This window comes from Nyctereutes procyonoides, unplaced genomic scaffold, assembly GCF_905146905.1.
Source record: "Nyctereutes procyonoides isolate TBG_1078 unplaced genomic scaffold, NYPRO_anot_genome, whole genome shotgun sequence".
NCBI classification, from domain to species: domain Eukaryota; kingdom Metazoa; phylum Chordata; class Mammalia; order Carnivora; family Canidae; genus Nyctereutes; species Nyctereutes procyonoides.
The window spans coordinates 13,866,646-13,889,857 of NW_026575051.1; the positions used below are offsets into that span (position 1 = coordinate 13,866,646).

The 23,212-nt window shown below is 46.4% G+C and overlaps 1 protein-coding gene across 1 annotated transcript in view; it reads left to right on the forward strand.

Moving 5' to 3' along the window:
• RUNX2 (RUNX family transcription factor 2) overlaps window positions 1–22,448 on the forward strand; it is a 149,468-nt gene extending 127,020 nt beyond the window's left edge. The window contains exon 6 of the mRNA XM_055329933.1: window positions 22,417–22,448. Coding sequence (XP_055185908.1) covers window positions 22,417–22,433 — 17 coding nt within the window. The 3' untranslated portion in view covers window positions 22,434–22,448. The remainder of the gene's footprint in view (window positions 1–22,416) is intronic.
• Window positions 22,449–23,212: the final 764 nt, after the last annotated feature.

Below are 23,212 nucleotides of genomic sequence, written 5' to 3' on the forward strand. Positions count from 1 at the left end.
AGCTCTCTGTTGCAGAGTTTATTTGGCTGGGAAATGGGTATTGCCATGTAAACAGGAAGCCCCCTGAAGTTATTATCTACAGATGGGGTTGAAGAGCCACATGTTTATATTTATGGGATTTGAAAACAGTCTGAAAAGGCAAGGGAGGAGGTAGGGGAAGGCCTCCTTCAAAATCAGTGAGAGAGAGCAGGGCCTACAGATCTTCATGAGCCGATTTCTCGTTCCCTCAGGAAACCGGTGGGTAACATGTCACAGCCAAAAGCCACAGCAGAAACGGAGGCACTGACTTGACTGTTTTAAGCAAACAACCCTGCCCTGAGTATCAGGTAAACTGGACAATCCAGTCAGCTGGCTTCTCCGTCCCAATTATTTGGAAATCATTTTAGAGAACTGTTCTAGCAAACAATGTGTGGGGGGCATCTACAAAGGTAGGAGGCCTGAGAGAAGATGATTGTGTTGTAAAGGCTCGAAGTCTTTCTGGGGACACCTCCACGGCCTGCCACAGTTTCGGTGAGCCCGGGCCAGTTCACTTGTGATATCGCGGGCAAACTCCACAGGGGCTGGGAAAGATGCCTTCCTGTCAGAGCTCTCCGGGTGTTGGTTCCGAGAACAGGCAGGTGGTGAGACAGTGGGCCTGCCCAACAGGGCTGGGTACAACAGCTCACTCCATTTCCTTCTCTCCCCACCTCTTCTCTTCCTTTATTGGCTCTCCCCCTGGGCCTGCAGAAGGTGTTAAGAAAGTAAGGCCAGTAGACACCAGTACACAGATAGCTGATGCTCTCTATCTGAATCCTGAGCTCTGAGCAAAAGCAAGGGAATCTCTCCCTATCTTACCTCCATGCCCGTGCACCCCGATAAGTCTCTCTGTGACTTCCCAACAGTAGGGTATTCAGTTGGGAGGCTTTGGAGGGGAAGTTTTTAAAAAGCTATGAATTTACTTACGAATTTAGCAAAGAAAAGGATCCACTGGAGATGCAAAGGGAACTACACTAAGGGGTGTGTGTGTGTGTGCATGTGTACGCCTGTGCATATGCCTAAAGGGAGGGAGCGAGGAGGTAGAGGAATGGGAAGGAGTACCTGAGCAGCCATTCAGGGAAAGCTGTAGTGTGCACATGTGTGCATGAATGTACACATGCGTGCGTGTACATATATGCTCCTTGACACAGCACTTATTTGTCTCAGGTGTTTCTTTTTCTTGCAAATCCTACAAAAGAGTACCGCCTTCATTCCACAAGTGAAGAAGCAATTCTTCTTCTTCATGTAGCTTATTTAGAGGGGACAGGGGACACTGGGTGCTCCCTGAGATGTCAGGAGCACGGTGAAGCTGACATTTAAGAAGGGGTTATTTTTGTAAAGCTTTTATTTGTGAGTTTTTTGTGACTCAACTGGCCCCGCTGTTCAGACATGCACAATGAGTTGGAAAGCAGAAGGATCAAGTTTCTGGAAACCCACTTAACTTATACTTAAAACTTCTTTTATTTTGTTTTCTTGTTTTGTTGCAGTGATGTCTGGCCACTTAGTGGGGTTTTCTGAAGACCTGTTTTCTGTTTTTAGCATGGCCAACGCAGCTCACAGCTATCAAGGCTCTTTTTTTTTTTCATCCAAGGCCATTCTATGCCACTCTAGAGCCAACAGAAAGGGAAGAATTTCTCCTCCCCTGTCATCCTTATAAAGACATTGAGACCATAGAGCAAAACGCTAAAAGAAAAACAAGGAGGCAGGGGTCTGGGGGCAGCAAGCAAAAGTTCTTCCACACAAGCCCAACGAAGTAGTCTTGTCTGCCCAACCCTGAGACCAGAACACAAAACTGTACGCAGGCCATGTGAGACGTTTCTCCTGGAGAACCGCGAGTACCCGAGTTAGCTGGGATGTGGAATATGGAAGGAGGATCCAGCAGGCTGGGTGGAATCAGCGGTGCAGAATGTGGGGGCAGAGCTCCAGCGGGCTCGGAGACATGGGAGGACCAGGAGCTCCCAGCTGGATGACGGGTTGAGGTGAATGTGCGAATTTCTTCCTTAAAAATAAGCAGAAAAGCAAACAACAAAACCGCGCGATGCGCATAATTGTAGCAGAATTAATACAGCGGTTTTATGTCTTAAATCTCCTCTGACATCATTTCCTTCCTACGTTAGGTCATTTATTATTATTATTTTTTTTTTTCATAATTCCATCCACCTCTGACAGAGCAGCAGCTCAGGCAAGTTTCACTTTCTGTTTCTGAGTTTCTCTGAATTCTTCTTGCCCCCCAAAGCGAAGAGCCTTCTGTGGCATCATTACATCTTCCCGGACCGCCTCGGCCCCACTCTGTCTTCTCCAACACTCATTTCATATTTAAAGCCGGAAAGTCACAGGGACCTTTCTCCTCGTCGGCCGTATGGGCTTTCAAGAGCCTTTTGCGTGTGGATTTGGGGGCACAGAAAGTTCGACTCCTTATCGAGATCTTATTGGTGGTTTCACAGATGAGAAGCAGAGATGGGGGCGCCCGGGTGGCCCAGTGGTTGAGCATCTGCCTTCGACTCCGAGCGTGATCCCAGGGTCCTGGGATCGAGTCCCCCATCGAGCGTGATCCCAGGGTCCTGGGATCGAGTCCCCCATCGGGCTCCCCACCAGGAGCCTGCTTCTCCCTCCGCCTGTGTCTCTGCCTCCCCCTCTGTGTGTCTCTCATGAATAAAGAAATATTTTTTAAAAACCCAGAAGTGCAGAGATGATCGCTGAGCGTATTTCTCCACCCCAACATCTGGAACATACCCTGTGCGCTCCGGTGGTGCGGGGCACGACTGCTGAGCCCACCTTCCCGCCTCCTGGGCACAGGGAGGGAGAGAGGGACCCCGGGGAGGGAGGCAAGTGTGGAACTTTCTCAAGGAGTTAAGTGGTTAATAGGAACTCCGTTTTTTTTTTATTGGCTAATAAAACCTCCCAGGGTTTTTTCATATTATATGGTTCCTTCAGGCTCCCAGCCCCGATGCTTAAAAAAAGAAAAAGGCGAAAACAACAACAAAAAAAGCTGGAGCCTAAATACCAGTGCCGTGTCCCAGTCTTGTTTACTTTTTCATTTCCGTAGTTGTAAAAAAAAAAAAAAATTCCTCTGGTGGTTCAATTTTATCACACGGCAGGAGCGGAGCGGATCGGCGTTTGCACCACTCCAGCGCTGCGTGCCTCCCAGTGAAAGGAAGGAGCCCGCTCTGGGTCTCAGGTTCAGCAAAGGGAGAGATCGCGATGCAAATGACGGATGCAACGGGGAGATTTTGAAATGCAAGCCGTCGGAGGTGGGGTGGGGGTCGGGGGGCGGGGGGAGCAGATATTGACCTGAAATACATCCCTGGAATCCTGAATGCAAATGATCTCTGTCCTTTTATTGCCAGTGGTGCTGTTCTCCCAACAGAGCAGGATGTTCTTGTTTTTAATAATAGCCAGACCAGATGCTAAATTCTCCTCGGCAACGTGCTGTATAAGTGAGAAGGCAAACAGCTGATTCCTGTTAAGATGAACACCAGGAGAATAAGCCAGAAAGTATGAGCAGTCTCTGGAGGTTTTTGCTTTGTAAACCCCTGTTTGGCAGAGAGATCACAGAATCTGGGCTGAAAACACAGTGTGTCCTCCTGCACCCGGTCCTCCTCGGAGCCGCTTGCTGGGGGCCTCTGGGCCTCCGGCCTTCCCCGCCAGCCCTTGCCTGACTTGGCCAGAGGGCTGGCTCGCAGGTGCCCCGAGGGGGAAAGTCGGAAGCCCCGAGCCCTCTGGCTTTCAATGACTGTAGAAAAATACTCATCAATAGGAGGAATTTTTTTTACTCACTGCTTGCCATAGAAAATAGTGAAATCCTGAACACGAGCCAATAACTTTAAAATGGCATCTTTGTTCCATCTTTTTTCACTCCCTTCTTCCCCCTGTCAGAGTCTATAAAACCTCTCGGTTATTATTTTGTTTTAGAATATGCCACACATGTACGATGCTGCTTCCTTCTCTCCCAGGGAACTGCCAGAGCCAGAGGTGCTGTGGGGGCTCCGGGTTGTGTGTGTGTTTTGGGGGGGGGCGGCCCGCTGACCAAAGCAGACAGTGATCAGGGTGGCTGCTGTCGCTCAGGCCATCTCAGCGTGCCACCCCAAGGTGGCATCCCCAAGAGCAGGGGTGCTCTGTTCATCTCTGATCAACAGGTCCTCTGATCATCTCTCCTTGGGGCTTTGCTCCCAGGCCTGCAGGAAGAGTGAGGGAGAGAGCAGAGGGGGCTGTGGGGAACAGGTGGAGAGGTGCACTGGAGTTCCAGAAAGTCCCTTGGGTGACCTTTCCTCTTGGCATCATCCTCCTGGGCCCTCCCCTGCGATCCACCGAGGGCAATGCTAGCTACCTGTTTCTCACGATGTTCTTCTCTAGCTGTCCTTGAGGTTCACTTGTCCCTGGTCTCCCTGGGATGAACATCTGTGGAGAAAGGAATGGAGACGGGAAGATGATTTACCCCCTTCCCCCTTAGGATGGCACTGAAGGCCATTGTTTTAATGTCCTTTTGAGGGAAAGTCGTATTTGGTACTGGTGGCATGATCAAGTAATGACAGTAAGACTTAATATTTAATTTTCACTGCACACTGGACTACGAGCCTGGGGCTCTGCTTAATTATTTCACGTGCCTTAGGTCAGTATTCCCAGCAGCCTGGGAGGAAGTTAGTACTGTTTTCATACCTATGTTTCTAATGAGGAAACTGAGGATCAGACTCGCCCAAGGTTATACAGCCCTTAAGACTCAAGCCTCAGTCTGTCTGATTCCAAGGCTATGTTCCTAAGCTACAACTTTAGACACAATCGCCTTTATTATCTACATAATGAGAACCAAATGAGTTAATGAGATAGGAAAATGCTTAGCACATAATAGATATCAAATAGATGGTACCTATTGTTATTACTCAATCACTAAGATGGTTATTTTAAAGGTGTAAATAAAATTTTCAAATAGTTTGAAACACAATAGAGCTGGAGCCCCAAGTGGAACAACTTTTTTTAGGAAGTTGTTTTTATTTTTATTTATTTATTTTTAAAGAGCTTTCATTTATTCATGAGAAACACACAGAGAGAGGCAGAGGGAGAAGCAGGCTCCCCACGGGGAGGCCAATGTGGGACTTGATCCAGGATTCCTGGATCACGCCCCCTTTTTTTTTTTTAATTTTTATTCATTTATGATAGTCACATAGAATGAGAGAGAGAGAGGCAGAGACACAGGCAGAGGGAGAAGCAGGCTCCATGCACCGGGAGCCCGACGCCAAAGGCAGGATCTCGCCCTGGGCCAAAGGCAGGCGCCAAACCGGTGCGCCACCCAGGGATCCCTCACGCCCCCTTTTTTAAGAAGTTGTATTTTAGCAGTCCCTGGATGATTTAATCAGTTAAATGTCTGCCTTTGGCTCAGGTCAGGATCTCAGGGTCCTAGATTGAGCCCTGCATCGGGCTCCCTGCTCAGTGGGCAGTCTGCTTCTTCCTCTGTCTGCCACTCCTCACACATACTCTCTCTCTCAAATAAATGAATACAAATCTTTTTAAAAACCCTGTTATTTAACAGTTTAAAAATGTCACTCTTTGAGAGAGTAAAAAAATTTTTTAAGGAGAGAGAGAGCATGAGGGAGGGGGTCGGGCAGAGGGAGAGAGAGAGAGAGTTGTAAGCAGACTCCACACTGAGTGGGGCTCCATCTCATGACCCTGAGATCGTGACCTAAGCCAAAATCAAGAGCTGGACACTTAACAGTCTGAGCCACCCAGGCGCCCCCTGAAAATGTTGCTCTTTAAAAGTAATATTTTTCTGTATATTTTATAAGCTTTTTCTATTGGACCTCATGGCTAAGTTTGGTAATGGGCCTAACATGGGCTCCTTCCCTAAAGGAACTCAGAGACATTACATCACATAAACCATAAACATAAAATACATTGACACATTCAGAACAGAAATGTTGACCCTATGGGACCTCAGTCCTTAATCTGTAATCTCTTTCAAGATTTTCCAAACTGGGTGTGTTGAGTTTTGTGTGAACGTTGCTACTGATAAAAGGTATTATCAAACTTAATTTGGCAGTATTGGCCTTACCTAATGGGAGAAAGACCTGAGCCAAGAAATTTCTGTCAACTTTGACTCTTTCCAGGAGGAAAGGGGTCCTTCTCACTACCTGGCAAGGGGGCAGCACCCAGGGCCCCCATATCTGAATTGGCATCACTAAGAGGCAGTGCTGTGTGGTGCAGGTGGCTGATCAGAGGCCCAAGGCCTAAGGAAATCTAGCTGCAGCCTGAGATGGGACGCTGGTGTGTGTGCCCAGTTCTGCACACTTGTGTCCAGCCTGGAGAAGCCTGGGAAGGGGGCATCCGTGTTCCCAGTCCTAAATCATTTAAACCTCTTTAACTGAATAGGTAGGGCTTCTCTCCAACTTTCTTAAAGCATTTTACAGAGTATTTCCTTAAGTCCGCCTGATACGGAATTTTACTGAAACCCCAGAGAACAGAAATGCCCTCTCTCCTGTCACCCACTCTGCCTCCTTCTTGCAAATATTTATCGAACACCTACTGTGGGCAGAGCAACGTGCTGGCAGGCTCACAACCACTAAAGAGCGTATTGGAAGACATCTCTGTTTAAGTTAATGCATCCCAATAAGAGATGTTTGTCGTGGCATTCTTTATTTAAACAAATTCATGAGTGCTTCAGCTTGCCAACAACAGAGATTAAAAAGTTAGCGATTGGTTTTTAGAGAGAATTTAAGTAGTTTTGATTTCTGCTTATAGCCACAATTTCATTTCCCATTTCTCATTTCTGAAAATACTCATGTATTTATGAGGTACTTGGCATCTATATTTAGTGGTACAAGCCTTTCATTTCCACCACAATATATGGGAGGCTTGGTGTTTAAAAAGTGGGTGATTTTCATATAGTCGAAGTGGGAGGGGCCACTCTTCCATTTTCTCTTCCTGGTTGTAACAACAGCCATGCAGCCAACTGTGCATTGAGGGGTTGAGGGGTGTTTTGACAGGGTAATGCAGAGAGTGGCAAAAAGATCTGGGTTCCAGATCCTTAACCCCTACTAACTAACTGTGTGACCTTGAACAAGCCACTTAACCTCTCTTGACCTCCTCCTTAATAGTGGACAATAATATATTACCTGCTAGATGGTACGTTAAGGGTCCATGTAGTAACTCTTACCTATAGATTTGGAGTGGTTTTTAGAACGGAGAAATTAAGAGCAGTTTTAAGAGGTGCAGTTAGAGTCTGCCTAGCATTAAGAGAGAGAGTGAGGTCCATTGTTTCTCACAGAATTGGCAAAAATGGCCATTTTGTAGAGGGTGAAGAAACGGACTCCCAGAAAGGTCAAATCACTTAGGCAGGGTCACACCGTGTAAATAGATGAGGGGAAGCCAAGGATTGGACATCTCCTTCCAAGCACTTCCCATTCTCATTCTCTGGAAGACTCTTACTTCCTTTGTAATAATAGCATCTTCCCTTTTTCTCTTCGTTAAGCAATTAGACTTAATTATTTTTCTAGTTTTTATGAGCCGATTTTCATTTGATAGAAACTCAGGCAAGCTGAATCTGTTAAAAACTTCCTATACTCATGTAAATGAACTTCCAGCACACTGATTCCATACCATGCTCCAGCTAATAGTATTGAAAAAGACCTGTTATATACTACTTTATAAAAAGCCAATAAAGTTGCATACTGGGCCTGACTTACTAAGACATTTTGTCCAAGAGCATCAATACCAATCCTTCCTGGACAAAGATGACCCAACCTTTAGTGGCCAAGAGGCCTCCTTGCCCTCACTGAGAAGGATGGCTGTCATGGCCTTGTTGTGGTCAAGGTCTTTCTACTTGCTGTTTCATGGTCTGGCTGTAGAGATGAAGCCACATTCTTGACCTCTTTAACATGGTATCCAAGTCACCTAAACAAATGAAAACATGGCAGCTAATCTTGAAAAAAGATAGACTTTACATCTCAGTTTTATCTTTTATTTGCTTACCTTCAACCAAAATCTCTTCTATTTAAAATCTGCAAAAGGAAACCCCTGCTAATGGGGCAATGATGGAATATACAGGCCTCGAATATACAGATGTTGTGTTAGTAGACAAAACTTACAATGTAGTTTATCATCCGACTCCTGTTTCATGATAGACAAAACCTTATTGTACAAGCCAGGTACAGGGCAGAAGGAGGTGAAGCCTGAGAAGAGGGAGAATTTGTGGTTTCACCCTATCCTTTGCTGGAGAGAATGCCAGCATGCCAAATCACACCTCCACTGATCAGATGAGCAAGAGGGATTCCAAAAGAAGATAGAGTGACGGGCTGGCGTGAGTGGTGTCAGAGCCTCTTGGGGTATGAGTTATACTTCAGAAAGCCATATTCAATGTTAGGATGATTAAAAAACAAAAGAAATACCAGCTGTCAATACAATGCTATCAATATATGTAACGTGACGGAAAATGTGAGACCTTAATGTTTAACAAAAGAGGTCATCAACATAAAAAATGTTGAGAGGGGGCACCCAGGTGGCTCAGTTGGTTAGGTGTCTGACTCTTAGTTTCAGCTCGGATCATCATCTCAGGGTGGTGAGATAGAGCCCCTGTCTGGCTCTGTGCTGGGCCGGAGCCTGCTTGGGATTCCCTCTCTACTTCTCCCTCTGCCCCTCCCCCCTTTAAAAAATATTGAGAAGTGACAGCATAAAATATCAAGCTTTCAGAGTAGGTACATTTTATCCAACTGCCTCTACACCTACTGCCATGAGCACTGGGGCCTGGATGAGACAGTGAGGGCTACTTTGGTATGTGGGATGCTTTGGCTTTCAGTAGGGAAGGGGGACAAGTATAAATGAGTGGGATTAAGTTTATGCTCTGGATGTCACATACTCAAAGAACTGAGTAAGAGCTATGCCTGTGACTGATCCTAAGTAAAACTTTAAAGCAGGATCTTGGGGTCTTCTCTACCCACACCTCCAGACATCTCCTTCAGAGGCCGGCCCTCGGCTCTGCCTCTCTCCCCAAGCCCACACCAACTAACCCTGTGCTATGCGTCTCCCCTTTTATAAAAGAACTCGCCCTGACCCTCACCTTTTGAGCAGTCGGTGTATTTGCATTTCAAGGGAGGTTTTCTGGAACCACTAAAACCTCACTTCCAAAGCCACATACTCTGTTTGAAGAGCAAGAACCTTCCTTGGGATGCTTTTCTGACATCCCACACATCCCATCCTGGGGAAGCACTGCTGCCTTCCTTGCCCAGCTAAAAGCCAATCCTCCTTCTCTCTCTCCCCCTCCCTCCCGCCTTCCCTTTCTCTTTCTCTCTCTTTTGGCCAAGCACCTTGCCCAGACAGACCCTTTGAGGTAACAGGGTTTCTTCTGCCCTCAATCACCACAGGTTAGAGTGAAATGAAGAAGTGTTCTGGTTCTACCTGAAGCTCACTTTAGGGGGCCTGCATTTATTTCTGTCTCTGCAAGAGACAGTTTATTGATTCATGGAACCTTTATTAGAGTTATTAGGACAAATAAAACACACGCGCGCACACGCATAAATCCATCTCTACCCATCCTGAGCCCCTGGCTGGCAAAATGAGTTCTATTTCCAGCCCTGACATCTTGCCAGTTTGTCATTCTCCATCCTGGCCACATCAGCTTCCATCGGGTTTGAGTTTATTGGCTACACAGTGCAGTTTATGTTATCATAGAAATTAGCCTTGATGGACAGGGATATGGCCAGGGGATCAGAAGAGGTCAGCAGCCTCATGGTGTTGGCACGGCTGAGATGTTAGGGTGCCTGGAGCCCTCTCCAAGAAAAATCAGAGCTGGCTCTCGGCAGCAGCAAATGAGCGCAACGAGACACTCCTAAGGGACGGGAGCTTGGACGTGATTGTGAGCCGTCCAGTTCCCATTCCACCCGTCCCCCCCCTTCCTCCCCAGCCCTCCCGGTGCCCCCCAGTGCCAAAAATCCTTCCCTGTGCAATGGAGGCAGGGCCGGGAGGCCTGAGGTTAAGCCTCTCTCTTCTCCAGTTCGTGGTTAGCTTTCGTAGGCTCTTGGCTGTTTGACAACATTGGATAATAATTCAATATTTCTTACTGAAATACTTGACCTTATTGTTAGTTTTTGTGACAAGGGGAATTTAAAGGAGCTGCAAAAATGCAAGCAAGTGTGGCTGAAAAAGGCCAGGGTAGGCCACTGAGTAGTGAACAGTTTCTTTTTCTGACATCTATAAAATTTAGGTGAAAACAGGTCAACATTGATGTTGGCAAATGGGAAAGCCAGTTCTATTGTTAGCAAATGAGCTTCAGATAGAAATGTAAGTCTGGTTCAATCAAAACCACGTTTGGTTTTAGACACACTAGCGATGTGCTTTCTATTAAAAAGGGGGGGGCGGTATTTATAGAGACACACAAAGTAAAAATATTTTTTGGCCCAAAGGATCATTTTCTAAGTATCAAATCAACTTGTTGAAGTACAAGATGGGACCACTTTCGTTTTCTTTTTAAATTTGTAGGGCACATGCTCCCAGAATTCTCTCTTCTCTTTATTTCGAATTGGCAAGGGCTGTTGAAGATTAAAATCGTATATTAGGAAAACCCTGCATTGCCTGATGTCGGGACTTGCTGGAGACTGCCAGCTGGTGGCTGAGAAAGAAATGAAGTTATAGGATTCAAATATATGACTCCCCGGATTTGGCCTGAGTATAATAATCACTTTTATAGGCTCCACTCAGGAATCTCCTAAGACATGTTTGAGCTCACAGAGGAGGAACATAAGAGAAGCTCAGTCACTTGCCAAATCCAGATGGTGGAAGATCAGTTAATTTTAGCCTACTGGGCAGCTTGCTGATCCTACTTGGTCTCTGTCTTTGCACCCTCTGAAGTCCTTGTCTTGCTGGGAGCTGGAACAATCCATAACATGGCAAAACCGCTTCTTCCCCCACAGCCTCCCACTAGCAGATGAGGGGACTGAGGTCCAGAGTCAACCGTGTGTTGGTCGATAGGATTCTAGAAGGGTTTACTCTTTCTTGGGAAACTTTATTTTTTTCCTTAAGTAGAGGTGAAATTCATGTAATGTAAAATCAGCCATTTTAAAGTGAACCATCCAGTGGCATTTTGTACACTCTCAGTGTCTTACAACTAACTGCTATATGTCATCACCCCAGACGGAAGCCTTGTACCCATTAAGTGGTTGCTCCCCATCCCCACCTCCAGGCTCGTGTTTGAGTACAAGTTGGTTAGCTCGGTTCCCACAGAGTGTCATTTTAGGGCTTCACAATTTTAAATAAGGTTCGGCTGTGTATCTGGAGGGGAGAGGACTGTGAGGGTTCCTGGCAGGGAGGGGCTGAGGCCTGGGCTGAGATCCGGGTGGGGAACAGGAGAGTCGGTGTCTGGAAGCACAGGGTCCCCCAGAACCGGAGACTTGCTGAACTGGAGCATCTGTTGGTGGTGGTGGGGGGGGGAGTTGCTCTTTCTGAGGTTGACTGTTGGTCTCCTGCTGAGGTGATGATCCCTTTAAAATTCTCAGCATTCTCACCCCCCCCCTCCCTTGGCCTGCCTCAGTCTAGGAGGCATTTTACTCCTTTAATTTGTGTTGGTAGGCATCCAAGTCTGGCACCAGGCAGTCCCCACTCGGGAAGCTGGGAGGTGGTGGAGGCTCACCCAGGTCTAGAGAAGGAGCTCTCCCCGGGATGCTAACTGCAAGCTGTCTCCTTCAATACACATCATCCTGCGGGATAATCATTTTCAAATGGCAAACAATAATAAAAGCTTTCCTCTATTTTGCTTCCAAGTGTCAACGTATCTACACAGGCTATAGATGTGTGTGTGTGTGTGTGTGTGTGTGTGTGAATTGTCTGTCTAAGAAAAAAAAGAAGTTTGGGGAGCATTTGAGTATGCTGGGCAAGGCTGGGAATTGCCTCGGGTGGCTTTCCAAACATTGTGGGAGGCTGAGCTGGAGTGTGGGTCAGAGATGGAAGAAGTAGATTGTCAGGTGACTTAAATTTTTAATCTGCATCTGGAGGGAAGCTGCAGGCTCTCCTGAAGTCGGGTCCCCTGGGACTGGTGGGGCAGCTTACAGCAGAGAATGGGGTAGGAGAGGGGAACCTAGAGGTCAGATCTGGCTGCTAAGATGTGAGCCTAGAACCTGAAAGAAAAGCCCCAAGGCTTCCACCTCAGCAGGTGGATGAGGCTGATAATCCCGTCAGGGTGCCTATGTGCTCTGGGGCTACACAGTCTCAGATCTCATTGTGACCTCTCTTCCTGGATAGTCTAGTCTTCTTGAAGAGTTTGGAGTAGGCTGAAGCAAAGGCATTTAACTGGTAAGTAACTCCAACCATTCTTTGAGATCAAAATGCAGGTGAAGAGATTATGAAATGCGATACAAAAGTCATCGGAGTTGTAGAGATGAAATAAGACTTCTGAGAAATCTTCCACTTGTAGTAGGTTACTCTGGGTCAAATTTAGGGTTTGTTCCCTATACTTAGGTGGCTGTAGTGAGAATAATTGAGAAGTCCTGCCAGCGTTCAGGGCATTTTTCCAGAGGCCTGAGGAGTAGCTGAATCTTGTAGAATCTTCTGTGCCCACATCCTGCCCTTTCACTCATGCAACTCTGTAGCCTCTGATAAAGTTCGGGGTCCCCTCCTTGTGAGGACTTCCTTACCATCCATCCTGATCCAGCTGTGCCAGGGTAGCATTTGCAGTGTGCACCATGAGGGTGCACAAACCCCTTTAAGTTATCTGTTTCTGCCAAACAGACTACACCACAACTTAGTGGTTGAGACAATAGCCATTTTATTGCTCATGATTTTGTGGGTCAGGAATGCAGATGGGGGCCTCAGCAGGGTGATTCTGCAGGGTTGCTTGGGCTTCCTCACAGCGTGGTGGTCCCAGGGTGGTCAGATTCTGCCTCAAGCTCTTAGAAGAGGCACAAAAATAGAAGCTGCCCATCGCTGGAGGTCTACCTTGAAAGGGGAGATGGGCAAGGTCGCTTCTGCTGTGTTCTGTTGGCCAAAGGCCATCACAGGGCCAGCCCAGAGTCAAGGGGAGGGGAAATAGACCCTCAACTTTTAATAAGAGAAGAGGCAAAGGATGTGCAGTTACCTTCCAACTACCACGTATAGTTGACACCCAACCTGTCGGCTTTGAAGCTTGGGATCTTATCTGCTCTGTAGTCGTTCCTCTTAGATATCCTTCGCAGTGTCAGTTGCAGGGGGACTTAGTCAACCCTTGGCGGTTGTTTCAGGCATCGGTAACAGGTGTGTGAGAAGAGATTTGGGGCGTGAGGCATCTCCACACAGGCAGACCCCTCTTCATCAAAACACAAGGGTAAGAGGCATCCCAGTGCCAGGGAAGTGCATGTCTGGCAAGGCAAGATGAGTCCTTCGTCTTTTGTAGTAGGGCTTGTGCTATGCTTCCTCAAGTCCTGTGATGGGTCGAGTATGTGCCAAATAAGCTAGTGTTGAGGGACTCTTGTTAAGGGGAAGATAGGAGCTCGCACCACTCAACAGTTTCAAGATCTGCAAGGGAGAGCTGGGTGGCAGGATTCCTCCAGACTTGCCCGGGGCACCTGGGGGCAGTCGGGCTGGGAGGGCTGCCCTGGTTGCCACTCAGACTCAGCAGGGTCCAAGAGCCACCCTTCCAGGAAAGCAGAGAAAGAGGCTATTGTTTCTTGCTACTTTAAGCAGCTGATGACAGTACAAAGGAATGTGGTGAGGACCCTCCCTCCTAACCGTGGAGGATTAGAGACTGAAGAGCCAGTCTCGGCCTCTGGGCACAAGGTGTGGGAAACACTGTGGGGGCAGAGAGGAGAGTGAGAATTTTCTGGAGGGGCAGCCATGTGGATTCTGGAATCGCACCCTCCTCCTCCAGGCTCCTGAAAACTTCATGCACGTGCTTTCCTCATGTACAAAATGGAGAGGCTGGTTCTCAGGAAAAAAAAAATTGAGGATTAAATAAATAGAAGGCCTATGCTGTTTGATACAGGGTAAGCACTGGATAAATTTTAACTTTTTTCTCTCCACAATGTTAGAAAACGGATTTTAGGGGCACCTGGGTTGCTCAGTTGGTTAAGCATCTCCTTCAGTTCAGGTCATGATCTCAGGGTCCTGGAATCGAGTCCCATGTAGGGCTCCTTGCTCAGCAGGGAGCCTGCTTCTCCCTCTGTCTGCAGCTCCTCCTGCTTGTGCTCTCTTTCTAAATAGACATGAAATCTTAAAAGAAAAAAAAACGGAACTTAGACATCATCGAATCCCATTTGTGCATGATCTGACTGAGGCCTGGAAATGTTAAAGTGATTTGTCTAAGCAGAAGCAACATGTCTGTGAATCCCTATGTCCTCCTCAGCTCAGGGCTCTTCCTCCTGCCCCACAGACATCTAAGTCCCTCCAATGACAGAGAGAACTTTTCTTCATGGCCACACTGCAACTAAAAATGGCCACCTTTTGCCTTTATTCTTGGGTAGAGGTCTCCCTGTGACCCTGAAGAACATGGAGGCGGGGGATCAGAAAAGAAAATGCTAGCAACACATTACAACAAAAAAAGACTAAACAACACCACATGCAAATTCCATGCAAAATTCTTTGAATAAAGCCATCCACTGAAATCACATTAGTAGGTCCTTGCTTCTCTATCAATTTTTTTTTTTTAATTTTAAAAAGTTATTTTAGGGGGCACCTGGGTGGCTCAGCAGTTGAGCGTCTGCCTTTGGCTCAGGTTGTGATCCTGAGATTCTGGGATCTAGCCCTCCACCGGGCTCTTCATGGGGAGCCTGCTTCTCCTTCACCTGTGTCTCTGCCTCTCTTTGTGTGTCTCTCATGAATAAATAAATAAATCTTAAAAAAAGGTTATTTTAAAGATCAGAGTTCAGAATGACAATGCATGAAAAATAAAATGTTCTCCTTCCTGCCTGCCTCCCCTCCTGCACTGGTTCTACTGAAGACAACTTTTGTGCCTGTCCAGCTTTGCCTCCCTTTCATCAACGAGCAGCAGTGAGCACAGCATAGGTCCACCCCCAGTCGGAACATGTCAGTCTGTGGACTGTTTTCCTGGAGCTGGGAATCAGGAGGCTTGGGGTTCTATGAGATGCTGTACTGGAGCCCCATCAGCTATTACTGAGCAACATATCACCCCAAAACTCAGTGGTGCAAGAGAAAAACATTTTATTATGCTCACAGATTGTGTGGAGCAGGGGCAGCAGGCGCAGCAGGCATGGCTGGTCTCCACTGTAAATGTTTGTGGCCTCAGCTGGGAAAACTCGAAAGGCTGAGCGTGTCTTTGCTTACATGTCGGGTGTCTGGAAGGGCTGAGCGAAGGATGGTCTTTGCTGGGATTGTCTCCTGGAGGCTGCACAGTGGCCCCGGGGTAGTTAGGCTCCTAATGTGGCTGCTTGGACTCAAAGAGCAAGTGTCCCAGCCAACCTGGTGGGGGCTGCATGGCCACTGGTGTCACCTTCACCATATTCTATTGGTCAAAGCGGTCATGAGTCCACCCGGATTCATGGAGGGGGCCCTACTCTCGGGAGGAATCTCAAAGAATCGGCAACTCTCACATCCCATGATCATGCTTTCTGAATGCTGACAGCCCCCAGTCTAAAGGATTGGGGGGCCGCTTCCAGAAGAGAAAGGGAGTCTTAAGAGGTGAGATTGGGACATTTGATGCAAAGGGGGACTATCTTGGCTAATCCTGGGGCGAGTATGTTTTTAAAGCAGTTCGCTTAAACTTTTCATTTTGCCACATCCGAGAAGTGGGCTCACAACTGGGTTTCAGCTGGAGTGGGACTGACCCCCGGGCCTGTGTGGGGATGAGCTAGACTCTGCATCTTGTTTTCCACCAACAGCAGAGGAAACACCAGTGCAGGGAAATGTCCCAGAGAGCCAAGCAGAGGGAATTGTCTCCCTACTTGGAGAGCTGGTTGGGCCCCACCCTCCAGCCTTCCCCCCACCTGTGTACATACCCAGGAGGAACATCGTTTGTATTGAATCCAAAAAGGAGTCTTTGAAGCCCTCAGAGATCTTCAGAGCAAAGTGCTGGGTGAGGTCAGGGCATTCAGGAGGCCTGAATGGAAGGAGGGAGACTGGGTGTGCGCCAGCCGGGGCTGCTTGAGGCTGGCAGCCCAGCAGTGGTGTGCTCTGGGCAAGAAATGCCAATCGGTGTGCTGCTCCCCCTGCCCATTCGCTTGCACTCCTGAGAGTTCAGAGCCTGCTCTGTGCTGGCACTATGTTAGGCACTTTGGATCATTAACCTGTTCCATTTACTTTCACAGTACTCAGATGAAGTAGGCATTTTGGTTCCTATTTTAGAGTTAAAAGGCTGAGGCTCAGAGAAGTTAGGTATCTTTCTAAGGTCACACAGCAAATAAGGGACACCGGAATCCCAAAGGGCAGGGCCTGTTTGTTTTTTCAAAATGAGCATGAGCATGGCCACGGGGCAAGGAAGCCATCCTCTTCTCTTTGTCCTCCAGTCTTCATTCCATTCCACACTTTGTCCTTTGCTCTAAACCACAAAATTTCCATCACCAGGCTTCTTGATGCTTGCAAAACTGAATCCCTTCACGGTTAGGGCCAAGAGGGAGTTTTCTGCAAAACCTATTTGAAGAAATGCCTTAGAGCTGTGCTGTCCAGTACAGTTGCCTCCAGCCACATATGACTATTTAAATAAAACTAAGTAAAATTAATAAAATTAAATAAATTTAAAATGCAGTTCCCCAGTCATGCTAGCCACATTTAAAGGGCTCCAGAGCCACAGGTGGCTAACAGCTTCTGTATGAGATGGCAAAGGGGTAACATATTTGTATCATTGTGGGCAGTTCTACTGGACAGTGCTGCTTTAGAGACTAAGTAGAGGAAGAACCATATTTTTATAACTGGTACCATTGCCACTTTTACTAATACTTTTTAATGGTCCTTGAGATATTGATTTTTTCCAATTTTTTCTCAGAGGTAAAATAATAGATTATATTTTGTATAGTACTTTAAAATTTACAAATGACATTCTCGTTCTTGATCTCATTTAATGCAGCAGCCTTGCAGAGCATGGTAGATAATGACATTACAGGTAAAGTAACAAAGGTTCAGAAAGGTCGGGCAACTTGGCCAAGGTTCTATAAACAGTAGATGGTAGAGCCAAAATTTCGACATAGGTTTTCTCATTGTGTGCTTTCCACAGGGAGAAATTTCTGCATATGATGCCTGAAATTATCCTTAGGCAAAATTATTAAGTGAAAAGTAATTTACCAGTGTTCTTATGGGCCGAATTGTGCTTGTCAGTTTTTCTTGTTTAGACCGTCAGATTTTTCATTAGGTCTTGCCACTAACAAATACCTTTGTTTTCTTTCCAAAGTAGTTGGCAACTTCTATAATTATTTTACCATGAGAACACAGTTTACATTGGTGTATATGTATTAATTGGAAAATTACCTTTTTAAATTAGTTTATAATGAGAATGATTATGTTTACGGTCACTTAGACAAGTGGTAAATAAAAAAGAATCAATTTTAAAAAAAGGGACTTTCTAGAAGTAGGTGTGATGGAAGATACATATACATAGAAAGGCATCCAACAGGGGGTTGGTTGAGTATCCCACTCTTGGTTTTGGCTCAGGTCGTGATTGCAGGGTCATAAGATCAAGCCCCTTGTCAGGCTCCATGCTCAGTGGGGAGTCTGCTTGAGATCCTCTCTCCCTCTCCTTCTACCCCCATCCCTCCCCCGCTCTCCCTTTCTTTCTGAAATAAACAAAATCTCTAAAGAAAAAAAAGGTAACCAACAATACCGTGTCAGGCATGATATGTGTCAAATTAACATATAAAAGGCAATTTGATTTTCACTCATTTTTAAATATCATTTAAAATATGTACCATCTTGCTGTTCTTCACTCTAGAGATAATAAACAAGGCAGATGACCAGCAAACCTGAAATAACATAGAAAACTAAGATAAATAGATAAAATTAAGTTCAAGTGTGATAAGAGTTTTGTGTAAACAACAACAACAAAGAGCAAAGTAAAGGGATAGAGAGTAATGAAGTAGATGGGGACACTGTTTTAGTTAGGGCATAAACACTCCCACCATGGACAACTTCAGGCTACCAACATGACATCACTAAAACCAGAGCTGAGAACTGATGCACACAGTGGGCTCTCATGAGCTGCGGTGGGCCGTCTCCCACCCCAGCGCATGTTTTCTTTCCGCCTCTGCAAAGTGCCTGGGCACCTTTTCTTTCGGGGATCTCTGGAGGTACTGGTGCCCTTGTCCTTCTTGAGGGCAAGTAGAAATGCTTTTTCTAGGCTATTCCTGGGAACAGCTTGCACTTTGGGGCTATTTTCCTGGAGTTGGAGGGCTGGTCATTTCAGGTTTGATCATTCCACCACTAGCTCTATCTGTTCACTGAAATGCACGTGCTGGGTTGCCACTGTAAATGGTCATCAGGCCTGTGTTCCTGAAGGGAGAGCTCTGATTGTAAGCTTTAGCAGTATGATGAAAAAGAATTAGCTCAATACAATGGTAAGGAGAAAACCTGGCTTATGGTAAAAGTTCTTGTGCTTGGTAAGGGCCACTTGCAGAAATCATTTCCCTGAGAAAACTTGGTAGCATATTGGATAGCACACAGGTGTTGAAATGAGGTGACTATGATTTGAATCCTTCACTGACCTTGGGTAATCATTACCCTCTTTGAGTTCAGTGTTCATATCTCCTGTGTGAGATCATGGTGAAGGTCACATGAGCTAATGTGCATGATGTGTACTGGGTATGAAAATACATACACGGTATCTAGCATGGTGTCCGGCACGGAATAGGTACTTTATTCATGATACCTCCCATGGAAACAGCAATGGCCATGGGTGTACAAGGAAACAGCCCTAAAGCTCTCCTCATACAGAGAACCTGGGAGGATCCAAACAGGAAAAGGATTGAGGAAGACCGATGTGACCGATGCTGGAAGGACACAGGACTGGGTGGAACCGTGTGGCCAGTCCAGCAGCTGAGAGCCCGTAACAGCTGTGAAACCAGAGCCTTATTGATCACCACTTCTCTGGCTGGTGGCTCTGGCTTCCTCATTAATCGAACAGTGGCGGTAGTAGTGCTGGACGGTTGATTTTTGAGGGGAAGTTGGGGTGTGTGGAATCCCTATAAATTGTTTTGTTTGCCAAGTGAAATATAAATTAAGAACATTGCGTACAGCATGGGTAATCAGCTGGAGATTTCGTTGGATGGAATTTCCTACAACTTTAGAGTCTATAGAAGCTAATCATGGTCTAGGCCCTGGCTTTGATATTTTGTGACTGAAGTTGAATTGATATAGGAGCTGCATTTGGCTTAGAATGAAATATGACATTTCTTAAGCCAAGCAAAACAGAAAGAGCAGACAGAGAAGTAGAAGAAGACAAAAAGGGTGAGCAGGAAAACATCCCTTGAAACATGAGCCAGGGAGCATTAGGTCATAGAGGACAAAAAAAAAATCTGAGCTCCCAAGAATCCAACTGTTGCATTATGAGCCAATTAGTAACGCAAGCAAGGGGGCTGTGGACCTGGTGAGGGACATCCGTGAATGATGGTAGCTGGTGGCCTAGAAACAGAAAAACACCTTTCTTCCCAAGGCAGTCCTAGGTAACCTAGGGTGTCTGGGACGCAGAAAGACTTGAAGCTGAGCTGTCAGGACACATCTCCTAACACACCCCACAAGAAGTGCTGTCTGGCCACTGAGTATATACCTCCCCACTGAGCTACAGGACCTGCTGGTTCACACCACCGCCAATGCTTCCTGCACAACCTGCTGTTTAGGGAATTTTGCTGCCTCATAGTGAAGGATGTGGACATGAAGGTGGAGGGAAGCATGGAGAAACCAAGTGTGTAGCAAAATGTCCTCTTCTTAACTCAGACTGCTGAGTCTCTGAGCACCAGCTGCTGACAAGTAATAAAGAAGGAAGAGGAAAAGTCAGGTGGGGTGAGCTACAAGATCCACTGATTCAGTGTGGGAGGCTGAATGAAGAGCTGCGTTCTCTGGGAGGGCCTGGGTTCTTAGCACCCCTCTGCCCTGGCTAACCATTCTAACTAGGGCAAGTCCCTTCATGGTCTTGGGGCTTTAGCTCCCATATTAATAAAATAGTGGTGGCGGTGGCCCAAGGTGGTTTCCAAGTTCCTGTCTAATCCCCTGATTCTCTTAATTTATCAAAGCCAGTGCCAAGGCTTGCTTTTGAGGAGTGCAGGGTTGGGCTGTGGTCCAAAGTAGCCAATTGGCTAACGTGGATGGGATACACCAGCATCACCACCTCCATATTCCAGTATTTGCCCTTCTTTTGTTAGGTCCATTGGAGATTACTTGGCATTCATATTCTGTCCGCCACATAATATGCTAGATGGCATCCTTTGTTAAATACCCTATGGTTTTCCACTGCATCTGGGTTAGATGTCAGGATGTTTAACTGAATTGCAAGTGGCATTGAGATGAGGAGCACCATACCTGGATGTGGTGGTCATGCTCTTATAGTTGGACTAGGCAAAGAGGACACCTGGGTGGCTCAACAGTTGAGCATCTGTCTTCGGCTCAGGGCGTGATCCTGGGGTCCTGGGATCAAGTCCCTTATTGGGCTCCCCACATGGAGCCTGCCTCTCCCTCTGCTTATGTCTCTGCCTCTTTCTTTCTGTGTCTCTCATGAATAAATAAATAAAATCTTAAAAAAAGAGAGGAATTTAGCCTGGAAAGGACTCCTGATCTTCTGAGAGCATCTATGATGCCCAAGGACAGCTTTTCCACATGCTAAAAGTATCCTTCTCCTTCTCCTGTGACACTCAACCTGTTTACCAATTGACTCCTTACTCATGAGGCCAGTCGGTCCTGTTATAATGTTGCTTAACTTCTAACATGGAAATAATAATATCTGCCTAAACCTTCATTTTAGGGTTTCAGGGAGGTGCTTGGAAAAATACCAAGTGCAATGCAACCATAGGGTTATTAATAATGTTGCTATTATACATTTTGATTGATGAGACTTTGATAAAGGGAAAGGCTCCCTGCCCTCCACCCCCACCCCTGTCCACAAGACCTGTTCCCAAAAGTACATCTCAGTCCACACTCCAAAGACATTTCTTGGAACCACATCTTAGTGCGGTTCACCCAATAAAAAGCTCCTCTGGCTCCAAGTGGGCATGAAAGTTCATCACAACATTTGCCATCAATAAAAAACCAATTCTTTCCATATGAAGAGCATTACTGCTGTCGAATGGTTATTGAGTGATGATACCTGAATATTGGGAACACAGGAACAGGGGAATGTACAAAGGGAAACTTCACAGGGACGCCTTAATTGTCAAGATAGAAGTGCCTATATCAGAGGGAATTAGTCAAGCAGAGCAGGGAGGGTACCTTTGCCTTCACCAAGCAGGAAAGATGAAAGGAGAAGGAGCGATGGGAGGTGGCGAGAAGCAGCAGGTAGGAAGGAGAGAATCGGCACTGCCTGGTAGATGAGTCACAGAGGAGGATGACACCCAGAGTCACCGTGACAGCCCACAGACCACACGGCATTATGGCCAGCACTTTTAGTCTAGGAATTTGTCAAAAATTATCTTCTTAAAAACTACTGTCACAACAGCCGTTGCCTTTATAATTAGAGCTCCCTTGGCCACACAGGAGCCCTGGAGCTTGTTTGGGCCGCATCCAGGCCCAAGGAGCAGGAGGCTGGGCCAGAACGTCAGAGCAGCCTTCTCTGAGGCCCCTTGAGAAGGTCAGCCTCTTTCAGAAACCCAAGCCACTGCCTGTGAGCCTTCCTGGCCAGGACACCCCGTCTGCTCCTTAATGCAGTTCTTCTTTCTGCCACTCTGCTCTTCCCATCCAGCTTCCGGCTCTGCCACACATGCTCACATGCTACTACTTACGCCCGTGGCCATTCCTGGCTGGCCAGAGGAATGTGGGTCAGTGTGGTGGATGAATAATACGGCTCCGGAGAAGAACTGAGGTTGAGTGTGGCTGTATTCACTGCTTGGCGGGCCTGGGGCAAGTCACTTAGCTTTTCAGCCTCAGTTACTTAATCTGTTCAGTGGGAATGATCCATTCCTTCATGGCTGAGGGTGAGGAGAAGACGGAATCAAGCAGTGAATGTCCCATGTAAAGAGCTGTACATATGTGAGGTTGGGTGACCATACTCTTAGTTTGCCTGGAACAGTCCCTGTTTAGGACTATTGTGCTGATGAAATCAGTAATGGGATCCCCACTTCAGTCTTCAAAGTCATACTTTGGGTGGTAAACTGTATCACCCTGGGCACTGTAATTTTTGATGGTTGGAAATACAGAGGGTCTAAATGAGACTGAGAACTCTCCCCGAAGCCCCCCAGGTCCTCAGGATGTATGTCCCTTCTTCCTCTGTTGCAGAGCAGAATTTCATGTCTGTGAGTCCTGATTCACTTTCAAAATAAAAATTCTTCAGTTAGTCCATTAACAGAAATAACTGCCCTGTTTTAATTTCAGCAACGGCCTTGGAATGAAAAGACTACTAATTACTCCAATTAACCAAGCACATTAAGTGCACATGTTCAAACGAATATTAACATACCATCCGTCTTGGTCCTGAAGTTCTTGAGATGCTGGATGCATAAACATTTGGTGGAAGAAATTGTGACTGCAGAGAAAACACAAACAAAGCAGCCTGTTTGTTTGTGCAACTGTCTGCTTGTGGAGAAACAACCAAGAGACATGGAAAGACATGAGGGTGTCTCCCCGTTTATGTTTCCAATTATTGCCCAGAGGAGGCAGAACAAAGAAACTCCTATTTATAGCCAAAGTCTGAAATGGGGAGGCAGGGGGCAGGGCTATGGAGAAGCTTCATCATGAGAAAACACAATCCACTATTGGTATTAATAAAATAAAATAAAATAAAAAATAAAATTAGATAAAATAGTTTATCAAAAGAACAAACTGTCTTCAGGGAAAATAAATAACTCCTTCCATGTCTTGACTCCATGTACAATGTTCTCTAAAAACCACATTACTTAGCAGTAATGAGAGCCAGGGTAGGAGCAGGCTAACACCACGGGAGCAGATGGGCTTTGTGGTGGCAGCTAGTCTGGCACCAAAGCTTCAAGCTAGGATGTGTCCTTGCACCTAGAACCAGCAAAGCCAAGGAAGGCCACATTTCTTTGAGCACATTGCTAGCCCTTGGGTCATTTCTCAGGGCTCCAGGCTTTAGGAAATGCTAATGAGAACCTGGGGATGAAGCTCAAGGGCAATGTTGCTACTAAGAAAGGATTTTAATGTCCAAAGAGCC